General features: G+C 37.6%; 1 protein-coding gene and 4 long non-coding RNA genes across 7 annotated transcripts; 4 read left to right on the forward strand and 1 right to left on the reverse strand.

The window, feature by feature from the left end:
• The first annotated feature begins 61 nt into the window (after positions 1–61).
• Positions 62–6482, forward strand: LOC105688188. Of its 3 annotated transcripts, XM_048658907.1 has the most exons (12): positions 62–1216; positions 1495–1515; positions 1607–1807; positions 1988–2041; positions 2473–2657; positions 2779–2899; positions 3012–3540; positions 3643–3848; positions 3961–4198; positions 4287–4503; positions 4582–4754; positions 4839–6482. In XM_048658907.1, the coding sequence occupies exons 3-12, from the start codon at positions 1674–1676 to the stop codon at positions 4935–4937; spliced, it is 1956 nt and encodes a 651-aa protein (XP_048514864.1). In that variant the 5' UTR covers positions 62–1216; positions 1495–1515; positions 1607–1673; the 3' UTR covers positions 4938–6482. The 3 variants fall into 3 exon arrangements, with proteins under 3 accessions (XP_048514864.1, XP_048514863.1, XP_048514865.1); XM_048658906.1 differs by having other exon boundaries at positions 62–1515; XM_048658908.1 differs by lacking the exon at positions 1988–2041 and having other exon boundaries at positions 62–1515.
• A 2258-nt stretch (positions 6483–8740) lies between these two features.
• LOC125501844 lies at positions 8741–9216 on the forward strand. The gene is made up of 2 exons (XR_007279601.1): positions 8741–8947; positions 9046–9216. It is a non-coding gene; the product is annotated as an uncharacterized LOC125501844 (long non-coding RNA).
• Positions 9217–9368: 152 nt separating this feature from the next.
• Positions 9369–9844, forward strand: LOC125501845. Its single transcript, XR_007279602.1, has 2 exons — positions 9369–9575; positions 9674–9844. It is a non-coding gene; the product is annotated as an uncharacterized LOC125501845 (long non-coding RNA).
• A 780-nt stretch (positions 9845–10624) lies between these two features.
• On the forward strand, positions 10625–11180 carry LOC125501847. The gene is made up of 2 exons (XR_007279604.1): positions 10625–10831; positions 10930–11180. It is a non-coding gene; the product is annotated as an uncharacterized LOC125501847 (long non-coding RNA).
• Positions 11181–12339: 1159 nt separating this feature from the next.
• On the reverse strand, positions 12340–13510 carry LOC125501869. Its single transcript, XR_007279643.1, has 4 exons — positions 13304–13510; positions 12989–13205; positions 12675–12890; positions 12340–12576 (listed from the first exon to the last, which is right to left on the reverse strand). It is a non-coding gene; the product is annotated as an uncharacterized LOC125501869 (long non-coding RNA).
• Between the last annotated feature and the right edge of the window lie 2078 nt (positions 13511–15588).

The raw sequence follows: 15588 nt of genomic DNA on the forward strand, positions 1-15588 counted from the left end.
AAAACTCGACAGCAGGGTACACGGCCATAAGGGGCGCACTGACAATGCGATTTTTCTCCAGAGCCATTTAAGTAGTTGAAAAAATTGCACTCGTTAGCTCGATGCGTTATAATTCTTGAATGTAAATTGCAGCAAATTTTTACATCGATATCATGTTATAGGTAGACCTTCTCGTACCGCGGGGTTGAATTTGCAAATGTATAATATAATACATATTGTACATAGGTATAGTGTACCTGTAGGTGCAACTGGGTAGTATCGGCGGGGGTTTCATTGATCGCATGCCAGAGTCCGCGAACTGAGAATAGGGGGGAAGCAACCGCCGTCTGCGTTTGAGTTGGGTACGCTGTTGAAATGTTTGGCAATCACTGGCACAAAGTGGATCTCCAGCCTCTTTGGTACATCGGTCCGATGTACCGTTCGTATTTAATTTGAAAGAAAAATTCTAACTAATAATCATCCCGGTGACTATGATAATTTTTGCAAAGTGAATAAAGAGAAGGAAACGAGAAAAGGAAAAGAAGAATTACTTCATTCGATTATTTTCATTCTTGTTTTTTTAAATATTTTTCAAGAGAAAAACTTCGAGCAATCTCTGCAATAAAGACGTGGAATCTATGGTCTCATTTCTAGTTGTTTCTTTTTTTTTTCTATTCCTATTAATTAACGTATTTGATTCTAGTTAAAATATAATATCAAGTGCCAAAGACTGCAGAAGGGCAGTTGAGACGCGGGTCAACAGTAAAAATTATTTAAACAATATTTACGGACGTTTTAAAATTCAACGAAGTTAAAATTCTTCGAGGAGGATTATTTGTGCTCAAAGATAATAAAAAATGTCTGCGTAATTAATAAGATAACTAAATTTGCATCGGACATATCTATGCCTCTAATGGAAATATGTTCGTACCAGTTGCAACGATCATCGAAATCAAACGATTCTTGATTTTGAAAGATTATGCTAGAATTAAAATCACCGATGGATACAACAGTCGACTCTTGTCTGCATAGTTTGTTTGTTATTTTTTTTTTTTTTTTTATCTCAAATTGAGGGCGTGTCTCTGTGGCGAGTTCTGATAAAATGTACAGGATATAGACTTCCGTTATAATATATCTGAACCATATTTCAGTTTAATTGTCAATTCGTTAGTTTCGGTAATGATTTTGTAGTTTTTACAAAATTCTCTAATTTCAAAAAGTGTTCGGCAATAAAGAGGTAACAAAAAAAATTACTAGTGATAATTAGCATTAATATTTTTTAAAATAAACTTAATGATATAAATGTACAGTATTACGTTAATTTTTAAATTTTAAATTGAAATCTTCAATTATAAATAGGCAATTTAAATTGTTTACAAATAAAAATAATACTGCAAATCATACATGGTCGATATATCAAACATTTAATCGCATGTTACGAAAATATAAATAAACTTATATCTGGTACGACAGACATTTTATTTAATCATTTATTTTTCTGCGTTTTACGAATAGATACACATACACACATTTCAGGTGCGTTATTATTTCAATGATAATTTTATCACATTACTCTAGGGGTGTAAAATTGAAATATTTAATGATATTTTTTTTCAAATGTTTTCAGATATCATTCGACAGATACGATATATTCGTGTCTGGATAGATAGAGATAAAAAAAAAAAAAAATAGAAATGAGAGTTGCTTCTTTTCACTTTCGGCGCCTCGCGGTGACCATCCTCTTGGTCGCACTCGTATATTGCGTTGTTCAGGTGATGCGATCTGAATTAAAAATGAACGACTCAGATCCATCAAATCTGGATAAACTGTGAGTAATGGTTTCATAGTATATGAATCTGTATCCCCCCCAAAATCGTACAATTATTTTTTATTTTGTGTCGAAGCGCTGCGAGATGTGATGATCTGTTTATCCTAAATATCGTTTTTTTACTATTAAATTTGATGTCATATAAATTACACGTTCATACATATTTATTTGTTTACGCAGCGCGTACATATCACAATTAATAAAAACTTCAGGAGATAATTCGCCTTACATCGGGTGAGCTACTTGCATATCTATAAAATTGTAGTTTTCAATTTAGTAACGCTCTATTTGTAATCTTTTTAAATTACATTAAGATGCTATTAGAGTATATTGAATCCAGGGACATCTAATTGTTATATACATATATTGCGAGTATGTTAGTACGTCAGCATATCATATTACTATCAGCTCTGCTACATTGAAAGTGAGAGGCGGTGCAAATATTTCGTTACAAACATTATTATCAAAATAACGGTCACTGTAGTTGAAGATTTTTTTTGGTTTTTTTTTTTTCAAGTGCACGAAGATAACCCATGTGGGAATTGTCGAACTCATATAGTATGATGTATAGAAATATATTCTCCGCATGTTATTTATCATTGTGTTTTTTTCTATTTGTTGTTGTTAATTCTCTATGGTTTTGATCGTTGATGGTTATTACACAGTGACGGGGTTGCGGCGTGCAGGCACCCTGACTTGGACGTCTCCAACCCAGAAATAATGAAATTCATTAAAGATGTTCCTCCTCTAGAATGCACTCCGGAGGACTGGGTCACAGTAAATGGTTCGACACTGGTCCTTACAGAGAAAGCCAAGCAGAAATTTGGTCCGATAACTTGTGCTTTCAATGGTACGTAATTATCGATCATCTAGATTTTCCTGTAATTAAAATTGCCCCGCAATAATTTCTCCTACAATATTCCATCCCTTTGAAGCTCTTTTTAAATGAAATATCATTTTTATTCAAACAGAAATCGTTCGAGTCGATGATTACAATATTAAAATGATGCCCACTGAGGAATCAGACGTTTCATATACCTTGAAATTTAGCGATTTTGCTGACGTTAAATGTGAATCTCAAACAGGAAAACAGTGAGTACAATTAATAACTTGCTTCATCCCATTCTCGCCAATGATGAAGATGCGGGTTGATATTAAAATACTCAAATTATTTTGAATAATTTCTTGAGCATCTATTTTTCAGGTGGCACAGCGTTCTGGCCGGTGTTAGAAACGATTCCTCGATGAAAAAAGATTATGGCTGGGAAAAAGTACCGAGCAATTCCCTGAAACTGAACGTTTTAATGTTCGGATTTGACTCGTTATCAAGAAATACCTTCATAAGGAAATTGCCGAAGTCTTACAGATATCTAAAACAGAGTTTAAACTCTCTTGTTTTGGAGGGATACAACATTGTCGGGGATGGAACTCCTCAAGCTCTGATACCAATTTTAACTGGTAAAATTGAACTGGAATTACCTGAAACAAGGAAACGAATGGGAACAAAAGCTGATTACGTCGATGTTTACCCCATGATTTGGAAGGAATATAAAAAAAACGGATACATTACTGGATTCATGGAGGACGTTCATCACATTGGGACATTTACATATCGTTTAAAAGGCTTTAAAGTACAACCGACCGATCATTATATGAGAACGTATTATCTCGGAGCTTCTTCGCATTTTAAATATCAAAAAAAATTCTGCATGGGATCGTTACCCCGACATTCTGTAAGCGTTTTCCTCATTTTCGTTTCTGCAGAATCCCATTTGATTTCAACGATCGTATTTCTCACGTTTGAACTTCACATTTTTTTTTTTTTTTTTCTGCAGCTAATGATGAATTACATAAAGACGATATTCGACGCGTACAAAAATCAACCGAAATTCGTATTCGGTTTTCATGGAGAACTTTCACACGATTCTTACAACGATATTGGTTCCGCCGACGATGATTTGTACAACTGGATAAAATCTCTCAACGAATCCGGTCATTTGAATAACACCGTTTTGATACTTATGAGCGACCACGGGCACAGGTATCTACCTCAGTTATTATTATCCTTATCGTTATAACAAAATCCTACGAACGGATCATCGTATACGATTGTTGAAATGAATTTTAATTATCTCCATCCACTCCTCTCGCAGATTCGCTGAAATTCGCAACACGTTGCAAGGAAAACAGGAGGAGAGGCTTCCGTTCTTTTCATTCACATTTCCGACCTGGTTCAAGCAAGTTTATCCGCATGCCTATGCGAATTTCGTCTACAATTCTCAACACTTAACAACACCGTTTGATGTGCATAAAACTTTGGAAGCTATTCTCAAATTCGAAACGCCAAAAGAAGGAGATCGAACTCAGAGGGCCATAAGTTTATTCAACAAGGTTTGTGTTTGATAATATTCATTCACCGTTCTTCCATTTCTATTAAGTGCCCAGTTTTCAACGTTCATTTCATTGATTTGTTCCACAGATTCCATTGGAAAGAACCTGTGCAGATGCGTTCATCGAGCCACATTGGTGCGCTTGTTTGAGCTGGCAAGAAGTACCGACCACAGAACCAGCCGTGATAAAGGCGGCTCATTACTTCGTGAAATTTTTGAATGACTATTTATCCCCTCATCAAGATATATGCGACACGCTGAAGCTGAACAAAATCATATGGTCAGCGAAGCTGATTCCAACAGAAGGTATAACGGCGTAACGCCTGATTATTGTTTAAATTATTGAATATCTTTAGCTGATGTTGTTACATTTAAATATTTCAGGTTTATTAAATTTTCGAAAATCTGGCGACCAGGATGGATTCCTCGGTGATTTTTCTGCCAAAACAAAACTCACCAATGAATTATACCAGCTGAAAGTTAGCGTCGAACCAGGCGATGGTCTTTTCGAAGTCAGCATCAACCACAATATCAAGGAAAATTTATACACCACGAAGGTAAGTCGACTTTGGAACATCTGATCTAGTTTATAAATTGACGAAATAAGAAAATCGCCCTCAACAATGTTGATTTTGTTATAGATAACCGATGTGAGCAGAATTAACATGTATGGATCTCAAGCTAGGTGTGTGGAACACAGTCTTTATCACCTTCGCAAGTATTGTTATTGTAAGAATTGAATTCTGTTGTAATTATCAAAAGAGCTTTGCTCGTAAGCAAAAATTTTATATCCTACCACTCGTTAGACAGAATAGTGAATAACTCTCATTAATATCAGGCTGATAATGAAAAGAAGAACAATGATGTGATTGTGATAAGGAAAATTAGGTATAAGAGCACATTATTTTTGTGCGTATACAGCAGGAGAAGTGAAAATTAATATAGAAGATCGATGGAGTTAAAAGTAATTGAATATAAGTAAAATATTAAGTTAAGAAATGACGATAATTCGCGAATTCTCAAAAATATAGTCTAACCTAATGCAATAATAATAGGGGATGAAAAAATTGTTTTCCGATAATGTTCTGCTCAACGATTTGTTACTAACGATACTGTTACTTTATAGTATATATATATACATGTCCGACTTATTCCAACATGAACGGGTCAATGAAGTTATTTATTTTAGTGAAATGTTTAGAATTGATGCTCAATGCATGCTCGAAAATTATGCGATAAATCGAAGGTGTTCGTTGTCGTGAATTAATTTAAAAATAATTTAGAATAACTCAAGGTGTATTTAAGACCTTAGGGCTCAACGCAAGAAATATGTACGATAGGGTACCTGATAGGACATCCTGAAATAATTTGATCATTTTCTTGATATTTACTAGAATCAGTTGATTGTAGCTTTAAAAATTGTAAATGTAAATCTAATGTGATTAATTTATAAAAGTTGCAGGGTGAAACTATGAGCCAAAAATCAGACTTATCGTAACCGTGATATTTAATTTTGCAATTATACTTGAATGTATAAAAATATTGTAACGGAATGTTTGGATGATAATAGTTTGTATGAGCAATATTAACTGCATATGTGACAAATGATATAGAAAGAATGATAACAGCCTGTACGAAATATCTATATGCCTGTACCAGAACATAAAATCTGAGAAAAGAAAAGATTTATGTACTAGCATAGATGTATTTCCTACAGTAAAAAGCGTATCGAACAAGAAACCGTCAATCAAATTGAGCTGGCGTAAGATCCCATCGAGATATCCCTGATTTTTCACTTTTTCGATCGATTAATTGGCGATAACTCGTATCAATTTCATAGATGGAATTATTTTGCTTGCGGATTCGGATTCATGAGATCGAATTACATGCAACTAGCGTGATAAACCCCTCAGAAAAAATCCGTTGTGTGAGAACATGCATTTTTCTATTTAATGAATCCATGTAATATTCTCAATAACGTATTAGAATTCATTTCCAACCCTCACCGAAAAGCCCCCTCAAATCGACAGTTTATTAATTATTAATTATTTATCTGTGTTATTTAATTAACACGAAATTGGGCATAAAATGATATTCATGAGGATACAACTGCTTGTAAAAAAGAAAAAATTCGCAGATAATACCAAAGTAACGGTATTATATTTAACAATACAACGTCCGGGTGTGTCAATAGCCGCCGCCGTCTTCGTCTCATCGGAGAATAAATCAGTAAAGAAATGTTTTATTTATCAATTTAATGGATTTAAACAATATTTGATCATAAACCATGGTATATTTTCATATTTCCTTGAATTTCGTGCAAAAAGTCTCGCAATAAAGTCGTAATAAGTCTTGGTCGTGAGGTTCGACGCGGGGCAAAATCGTAGATATGGCTGATTTTCGAGTCGCCGGGGCGAAAATTGGACGTCGAAAAATGAATTTTGGTATCAGGAGAATATGATGAGTGAGGAACCAGGGAATCAGGAGACTATACGCAAACGTTAGTAACTCGTCGAAAAAAAACAAAAGACGGGCGAAGCGTCCCATTGGTTGCCCGGCGCCATCATGCTTTTTGGCGCCTGGAACCAATAGGAAGCCGCGAAATAGCTCGGAGCAAACTCGTCTCCTATTTCGACGAGTTACTAACGTTTGCGCATAGTCCCCCAATTTCAAAATGGACCCCGCCGCCGGTTTGAACGTGAATCAAATTGGCAGAGCAGATGTTAATTTAAACGGGTTAATTAATAGTATATTCGGACGGATGAAGATTATTTATACAGCAGTGCATTGAGTAAGTCTTGCGAAATTGTTCAGCATATAAAATAGTAATTGATTTGTTTGTAGGAATAGTTTGAAAATCAACGGTATGGCACTGCGAGTATATCACGTTATTTTGCGAATGCTCAACCTCTACTCTAATGATTGTATGACAGCTCCCAGACGATTGCACCAGATGAGATTCCTATGCGTGCTGACACTTAATTATACAATTAGTGAAGGTATGATCTTCTAACATCCAGCGTGCGGTGTGCTTTATTTGTATGAACGACATTGAGGTTCAGTCGGTGACAGTTTCTGCATAGTGCTTATTTAGTTTATTTTTATTTGTTTCGGCAGTGAATACTACTGAAAGTAAATGTCACCATTTTGGAGTGGAAGAATCAAAGTGCATCCTCAAGAGCAGAGGGGCTAGACTGACGGCTAGAACATTGGATTCAATCTAGAGAAGAGTCCTATCATATTTGGTTGTTTTTTGAAATGAATACTGGAAGAGTAGACCACTGCTATTCGTTTCATTCTTCCAGATCGAACTGTATTTGTCCCAGGGGAGAATGCAAAACTGAAACGACAGAGTGCTTGCGGTATACGTCAGATGTTATTATTACACCCCTGTGTACCTTGGCGGAAAGTCACTGCCAGTGTGTCGCTGGGCAAGGTCCAGCTGCCTACCGCAAGCATGTTGTTGCTCTGCTTTTGGAAAAGACACAGAGATCTTGAGAAAGAGAAATCATACTTCCTAGTACATGTATCATTTCAAGAACTGCAGTCATTCCACAACCCATGGTAGCCCTACTTTTAAACCCCTCTTAAAGTTCAAGATATGCCATGGGTTAGAAATAATATTGCAAATATTTCTCTTCTTTCTTAGAATATGAAATGCAAATCAGCTGGAGACTTGGAGTCGTATACAAAAAGAATTGTAACCACAGGATCCGAGATGCGTACGTCAACTTTCGTACATTTCATTACAGCTGTATGCCTTCCAAGCACACTATGATGCCGGTCATCATATTTGTGCATATGAAGCTTAAGTGCCTGTTAAAATGTCTTTGATTTTTCACTTTTTCGATCGAATATTCGGCGATAACTCGGTCAATTTCATAGATGGAATTATTCTGCTTGCAGATTCGGATTCCTGAGATCAAAATACATGAGATGAGCGTAAGAAACACTTCGAAAAAAAATCTGGATCTTCATCTCAGATTTTGAAAAAATTCCAAGGCTATAGGCTTACTGTTTTTCTCAGCAAAAAAGTGAAGTATCCCCTACAATGATTCCGGGACGCTTCTCCCATGTAAAAAAGCGTTTCGAACAAGAAGCCGTCAATCAAATTGAGCTGGCGTAAGATCCCATAAAGATATCTTTGATTTTACACTTTTTCGACCGATTAATTGGCGATAACTCGGTCAATTTCATAGATGGAATTATTCTGCTTGCAGATTCGGATTCCTGAGATCAAAATACATGAGGATAGCATGACAAACCCTCCCAAAAAAAATCTGAATCTTCATCTCAGATTTGGAGAAAATTCCAAGGCTATAGGCTTACTGTTTTTCTCAGCAAAAAAGTGAAGTATCCCCTACAATGATTCCGGGACGCTTCTCCCATGTGAAAAAGCGTTTCGAACAAGAAGCCGTCAATCAAATTGAGCTGGCGTAAGATCCCATAAAGATATCTTTGATTTTACACTTTTTCGACCGATTAATTGGCGATAACTCGGTCAATTTCATAGATGGAATTATTCTGCTTGCAGAATCGGATTCCTGAGATCAAAATACATGAGATGAGCGTAAGAAACACTTCGAAAAAAAATCTGGATCTTCATCTCAGATTTTGAAAAAATTCCAAGGCTATAGGCTTACTGTTTTTCTCAGCAAAAAAGTGAAGTATCCCCTACAATGATTCCGGGACGCTTCTCCCATGTAAAAAAGCGTTTCGAACAAGAAGCCGTCAATCAAATTGAGCTGGCGTAAGATCCCATAAAGATATCTTTGATTTTACACTTTTTCGACCGATTAATTGGCGATAACTCGGTCAATTTCATAGATGGAATTATTCTGCTTGCAGATTCGGATTCCTGAGATCAAAATACATGAGGATAGCATGACAAACCCTCCCAAAAAAAATCTGAATCTTCATCTCAGATTTGGAGAAAATTCCAAGGCTATAGGCTTACTGTTTTTCTCAGCAAAAAAGTGAAGTATCCCCTACAATGATTCCGGGACGCTTCTCCCATGTGAAAAAGCGTTTCGAACAAGAAGCCGTCAATCAAATTGAGCTGGCGTAAGATCCCATAAAGATATCTTTGATTTTACACTTTTTCGACCGATTAATTGGCGATAACTCGGTCAATTTCATAGATGGAATTATTCTGCTTGCAGAATCGGATTCCTGAGATCAAAATACATGAGATGAGCGTAAGAAACACTTCGAAAAAAAATCTGGATCTTCATCTCAGATTTTGAAAAAATTCCAAGGCTATAGGCTTACTGTTTTTCTCAGCAAAAAAGTGAAGTATCCCCTACAATGATTCCGGGACGCTTCTCCCATGTAAAAAAGCGTTTCGAACAAGAAGCCGTCAATCAAATTGAGCTGGCGTAAGATCCCATAAAGATATCTTTGATTTTACACTTTTTCGACCGATTAATTGGCGATAACTCGGTCAATTTCATAGATGGAATTATTCTGCTTGCAGATTCGGATTCCTGAGATCAAAATACATGAGGATAGCATGACAAACCCTCCCAAAAAAAATCTGAATCTTCATCTCAGATTTGGAGAAAATTCCAAGGCTATAGGCTTACTGTTTTTCTCAGCAAAAAAGTGAAGTATCCCCTACAATGATTCCGGGACGCTTCTCCCATGTGAAAAAGCGTTTCGAACAAGAAGCCGTCAATCAAATTGAGCTGGCGTAAGATCCCATAAAGATATCTTTGATTTTACACTTTTTCGACCGATTAATTGGCGATAACTCGGTCAATTTCATAGATGGAATTATTCTGCTTGCAGAATCGGATTCCTGAGATCAAAATACATGAGGATAGCATGACAAACCCTCCCAAAAAAAATCTGAATCTTCATCTCAGATTTGGAGAAAATTCCAAGGCTATAGGCTTACTGTTTTTCTCAGCAAAAAAGTGAAGTATCCCCTACAATGATTCCGGGACGCTTCTCCCATGTGAAAAAGCGTTTCGAACAAGAAGCCGTCAATCAAATTGAGCTGGCGTAAGATCCCATAAAGATATCTTTGATTTTACACTTTTTCGACCGATTAATTGGCGATAACTCGGTCAATTTCATAGATGGAATTATTCTGCTTGCAGAATCGGATTCCTGAGATCAAAATACATGAGGATAGCATGACAAACCCTCCCAAAAAAAATCTGAATCTTCATCTCAGATTTGGAGAAAATTCCAAGGCTATAGGCTTACTGTTTTTCTCAGCAAAAAAGTGAAGTATCCCCTACAATGATTCCGGGACGCTTCTCCCATGTGAAAAAGCGTTTCGAACAAGAAGCCGTCAATCAAATTGAGCTGGCGTAAGATCCCATAAAGATATCTTTGATTTTACACTTTTTCGACCGATTAATTGGCGATAACTCGGTCAATTTCATAGATGGAATTATTCTGCTTGCAGAATCGGATTCCTGAGATCAAAATACATGAGGATAGCATGACAAACCCTCCCAAAAAAAATCTGAATCTTCATCTCAGATTTGGAGAAAATTCCAAGGCTATAGGCTTACTGTTTTTCTCAGCAAAAAAGTGAAGTATCCCCTACAATGATTCCGGGACGCTTCTCCCATGTAAAAAAGCGTTTCGAACAAGAAGCCGTCAATCAAATTGTGCTGGCGTAAGATCCCATAAAGATATCTTTGATTTTACACTTTTTAGACCAATTAATTGGCGATAACTCGGTCATTTTCATAGATGGAATTATTCTGCTTGCAGATTCGGATTCCTGAGATCAAAATACATCGGAATAACATAGAAATTCTCATGAAGAAAGTTCTCAACAGATACTCCGAAAAGATGCGCCTAGACCTGGTGCCTCATCATATGCATGCCTTCATGTCTGTTTAATCAATCATACTTCTACAGGGTATGATGAAGACATAAGCTAGTTGCATGCTGAGCTGATCCTATGCAATCATATGTGTTTAATTTCACTGTTATCAATAAATTTGTTGCCGTCACCACAATCACCGCATCTTTTCTCGGTCCTGGAAGTGTTTTGTGATATGCAACTGGAGTCACACCATCCCTGATTCATTCTAGTTTTTTTTCTGATTCTTTTCAATTTTTTCTAATTTTTTCTAATTTTTTTTGAATTTTTCTAATTCTTTCTGATTTTTCCTGAATTTTTCTGATTTTTTCTGATTTTTCGCAATTTTTTCCGATTTTTTCTGGATTTTTGAAATTATTTTTCACTTGAGCCGCCCCTGGATGGGTGCGGGCCCCGGAAATTAATTGTCCGCCCCTATTTCGTCGGGTGATGACGTCACGCGGTATGCCACGTGGTCAGGTCACGTGACCGCACTCGCCGATACAGCTAGCGCCATGTGGCGGAATTTTCGTGAACTAAAATCCCAAGTTTCTTGCCCCTTGACGTCAGGCAATGTGATGCGTGAAAGAGAGGTAAAAGGGTCAATACTTTTGCGGTTTTCCTCGGGCGAGAGAACCCGCAAAAGTATTGACCGCGCCCGAGCGTCCGAGGAAAACCGCCGAAGAACGACGACCGCCTCCGAGCGTCCGAGGAAAACCGCCGAAGAACGTCGACCGCCTCCGAGCGTCCGAGGAAAACCGAAGAAAGACGACCGCCTCCGAGCGTCCGAGGAAAACCGCCGAAGAACGACGACCGCCTCCGAGCGTCCGAGGAAAACCGCCGAAGAACGACGACCGCCTCCGAGCGTCCGAGGAAAACCGCCGAAGAACGACGACCGCCTCCGAGCGTCCGAGGGAAACCGAAAAAGTATTGACCCCTTCGGCTCCGAGCGCTCGGGGAAAACCGTAAAAGTATTGACCCTTATACCTCTCTTTCACGCATCACATTGCCTGACGTCAAGGGGCAAGAAACTTGGGATTTTAGTTCACGAAAATTCCGCCACATGGCGCTAGCTGTACCCGCGGTGGGCGGAGCTTAAAGAAAATGGCGGCGCCCAGAGAAATGCGCGAAAATTCGAATAATTAATTAAAAATTCGAAAAAAATCAGAAAAATTCAGGAAAAATCAGAAAAAATTAGAAAAAATTAGAAAAAATTAGAAAAGAATCTAGAATAAATCTGGGATGGTGTGACTCCAGTTGCATATCACAAAACACTTCCAGGACCGAAAAAAGATGCGGTGATTGTGGTGATGGCAGCAAATTTATTGATAGGAGTGAAATTAAATACATATGATTGTATAGGATCAGCTCAGCATGCAACTAGCTTATGTCTTCATCATACCCTGTAGAAGTATGATTGATTACACAGACATGGAGGCATGCATATGATGAGGCACCAGGTCTAGGCGCATCTTTTCGGAGTATCTGTTGAGAATTTTCTTCATGAGAATTTCTATGTTATTCCGATGTATTTTGATCTCAGGAATCCGAATCTGCAAGCAGAATAATTCCATCTATGAAATTGACCGAGTTATCGCCAATTAATCGGTCGAAAAAGTGTAAAATCAAAGATATCTTTATGGGATCTTACGCCAGCTCAATTTGATTGACGGCTTCTTGTTCGAAACGCTTTTTTACATGGGAGAAGCGTCCCGGAATCAATGTAGGGGATACTTCACTTTTTTGCTGAGAAAAACAGTAAGCCTATAGCCTTGGAATTTTTTCAAAATCTGAGATGAAGATCCAGATTTTTTTTCGAAGTGTTTCTTGCGCTCATCTCATGTATTTTGATCTCAGGAATCCGAATCTGCAAGCAGAATAATTCCATCTATGAAATTGACCGAGTTATCGCCAATTAATCGGTCGAAAAAGTGTAAAATCAAAGATATCTTTATGGGATCTTACGCCAGCTCAATTTGATTGACGGCTTCTTGTTCAAAACGCTTTTTCACATGGGAGAAGCGTCCCGGAATCATTGTAGGGGATACTTCACTTTTTTGCTGAGAAAAACAGTAAGCCTATAGCCTTGGAATTTTCTCCAAATCTGAGATGAAGATTCAGATTTTTTTTTGGGAGGGTTTGTCATGCTATCCTCATGTATTTTGATCTCAGGAATCCGAATCTGCAAGCAGAATAATTCCATCTATGAAATTGACCGAGTTATCGCCAATTAATCGGTCGAAAAAGTGTAAAATCAAAGATATCTTTATGGGATCTTACGCCAGCTCAATTTGATTGACGGCTTCTTGTTCGAAACGCTTTTTTACATGGGAGAAGCGTCCCGGAATCATTGTAGGGGATACTTCACTTTTTTGCTGAGAAAAACAGTAAGCCTATAGCCTTGGAATTTTCTCCAAATCTGAGATGAAGATTCAGATTTTTTTTGGGAGGGTTTGTCATGCTATCCTCATGTATTTTGATCTCAGGAATCCGATTCTGCAAGCAGAATAATTCCATCTATGAAATTGACCGAGTTATCGCCAATTAATCGGTCGAAAAAGTGTAAAATCAAAGATATCTTTATGGGATCTTACGCCAGCTCAATTTGATTGACGGCTTCTTGTTCGAAACGCTTTTTCACATGGGAGAAGCGTCCCGGAATCATTGTAGGGGATACTTCACTTTTTTGCTGAGAAAAACAGTAAGCCTATAGCCTTGGAATTTTCTCCAAATCTGAGATGAAGATTCAGATTTTTTTTCGAAGGGTTTCTTGCGCTCATCTCATGTATTTTGATCTCAGGAATCCGAATCTGCAAGCAGAATAATTCCATCTATGAAAATGACCGAGTTATCGCCAATTAATCGGTCGAAAAAGTGTAAAATCAAAGATATCTTTATGGGATCTTACGCCAGCTCAATTTGATTGACGGCTTCTTGTTCGAAACGCTTTTTCACATGGGAGAAGCGTCCCGGAATCATTGTAGGGGATACTTCACTTTTTTGCTGAGAAAAACAGTAAGCCTATAGCCTTGGAATTTTCTCCAAATCTGAGATGAAGATTCAGATTTTTTTTGGGAGGGTTTGTCATGCTATCCTCATGTATTTTGATCTCAGGAATCCGAATCTGCAAGCAGAATAATTCCATCTATGAAATTGACCGAGTTATCGCCAATTAATCGGTCGAAAAAGTGTAAAATCAAAGATATCTTTATGGGATCTTACGCCAGCTCAATTTGATTGACGGCTTCTTGTTCGAAACGCTTTTTCACATGGGAGAAGCGTCCCGGAATCATTGTAGGGGATACTTCACTTTTTTGCTGAGAAAAACAGTAAGCCTATAGCCTTGGAATTTTCTCCAAATCTGAGATGAAGATTCAGATTTTTTTTGGGAGGGTTTGTCATGCTATCCTCATGTATTTTGATCTCAGGAATCCGAATCTGCAAGCAGAATAATTCCATCTATGAAATTGACCGAGTTATCGCCAATTAATCGGTCGAAAAAGTGTAAAATCAAAGATATCTTTATGGGATCTTACGCCAGCTCAATTTGATTGACGGCTTCTTGTTCGAAACGCTTTTTTACATGGGAGAAGCGTCCCGGAATCATTGTAGGGGATACTTCACTTTTTTGCTGAGAAAAACAGTAAGCCTATAGCCTTGGAATTTTTTCAAAATCTGAGATGAAGATCCAGATTTTTTTTCGAAGTGTTTCTTACGCTCATCTCATGTATTTTGATCTCAGGAATCCGAATCTGCAAGCAGAATAATTCCATCTATGAAATTGACCGAGTTATCGCCAATTAATCGGTCGAAAAAGTGTAAAATCAAAGATATCTTTATGGGATCTTACGCCAGCTCAATTTGATTGACGGCTTCTTGTTCGAAACGCTTTTTTACATGGGAGAAGCGTCCCGGAATCATTGTAGGGGATACTTCACTTTTTTGCTGAGAAAAACAGTAAGCCTATAGCCTTGGAATTTTTTCAAAATCTGAGATGAAGATCCAGATTTTTTTTCGAAGTGTTTCTTACGCTCATCTCATGTATTTTGATCTCAGGAATCCGAATCTGCAAGCAGAATAATTCCATCTATGAAATTGACCGAGTTATCGCCGAATATTCGATCGAAAAAGTGAAAAATCAAAGACATTTTAACAGGCACTTAAGCTTCATATGCACAAATATGATGATCGGCATCATAGTGTGCTTGGAAGGCATACAGCTGTAATGAAATGTACGAAAGTTGACGTACGCATCTCGGATCCTGTGGTTACAATTCTTTTTGTATACGACTCCAAGTCTCCAGCTGATTTGCATTTCATATTCTAAGAAAGAAGAGAAATATTTGCAATATTATTTCTAACCCATGGCATATCTTGAACTTTAAGAGGGGTTTAAAAGTAGGGCTACCATGGGTTGTGGAATGACTGCAGTTCTTGAAATGATACATGTACTAGGAAGTATGATTTCTCTTTCTCAAGATCTCTGTGTCTTTTCCAAAAGCAGAGCAACAACATGCTTGCGGTAGGCAGCTGGACCTTGCCCAGCGACACACTGGCAGTGACTT

The sequence above is a fragment of the Athalia rosae genome, chromosome 7 (genome assembly GCF_917208135.1).
Source record: "Athalia rosae chromosome 7, iyAthRosa1.1, whole genome shotgun sequence".
Classification (NCBI taxonomy): Eukaryota; Metazoa; Arthropoda; class Insecta; order Hymenoptera; family Athaliidae; genus Athalia; species Athalia rosae.

What these genes read in the sequence shown, in the direction of transcription:
- LOC105688188 (XM_048658906.1), top strand. Translation starts at nt 1,674, where the DNA reads ATGAGAGTTGCTTCTTTTCACTTTCGGCGCCTCGCGGTGACCATCCTC. An exon ending in GATAACTTGTGCTTTCAATG is followed by an intron (nt 2,658 to 2,778) that starts GTACGTAATTAT and finishes TTATTCAAACAG; the next exon opens with AAATCGTTCGAGTCGATGAT. An exon ending in GAAGCTGATTCCAACAGAAG is followed by an intron (nt 4,504 to 4,581) that starts GTATAACGGCGT and finishes TAAATATTTCAG; the next exon opens with GTTTATTAAATTTTCGAAAA.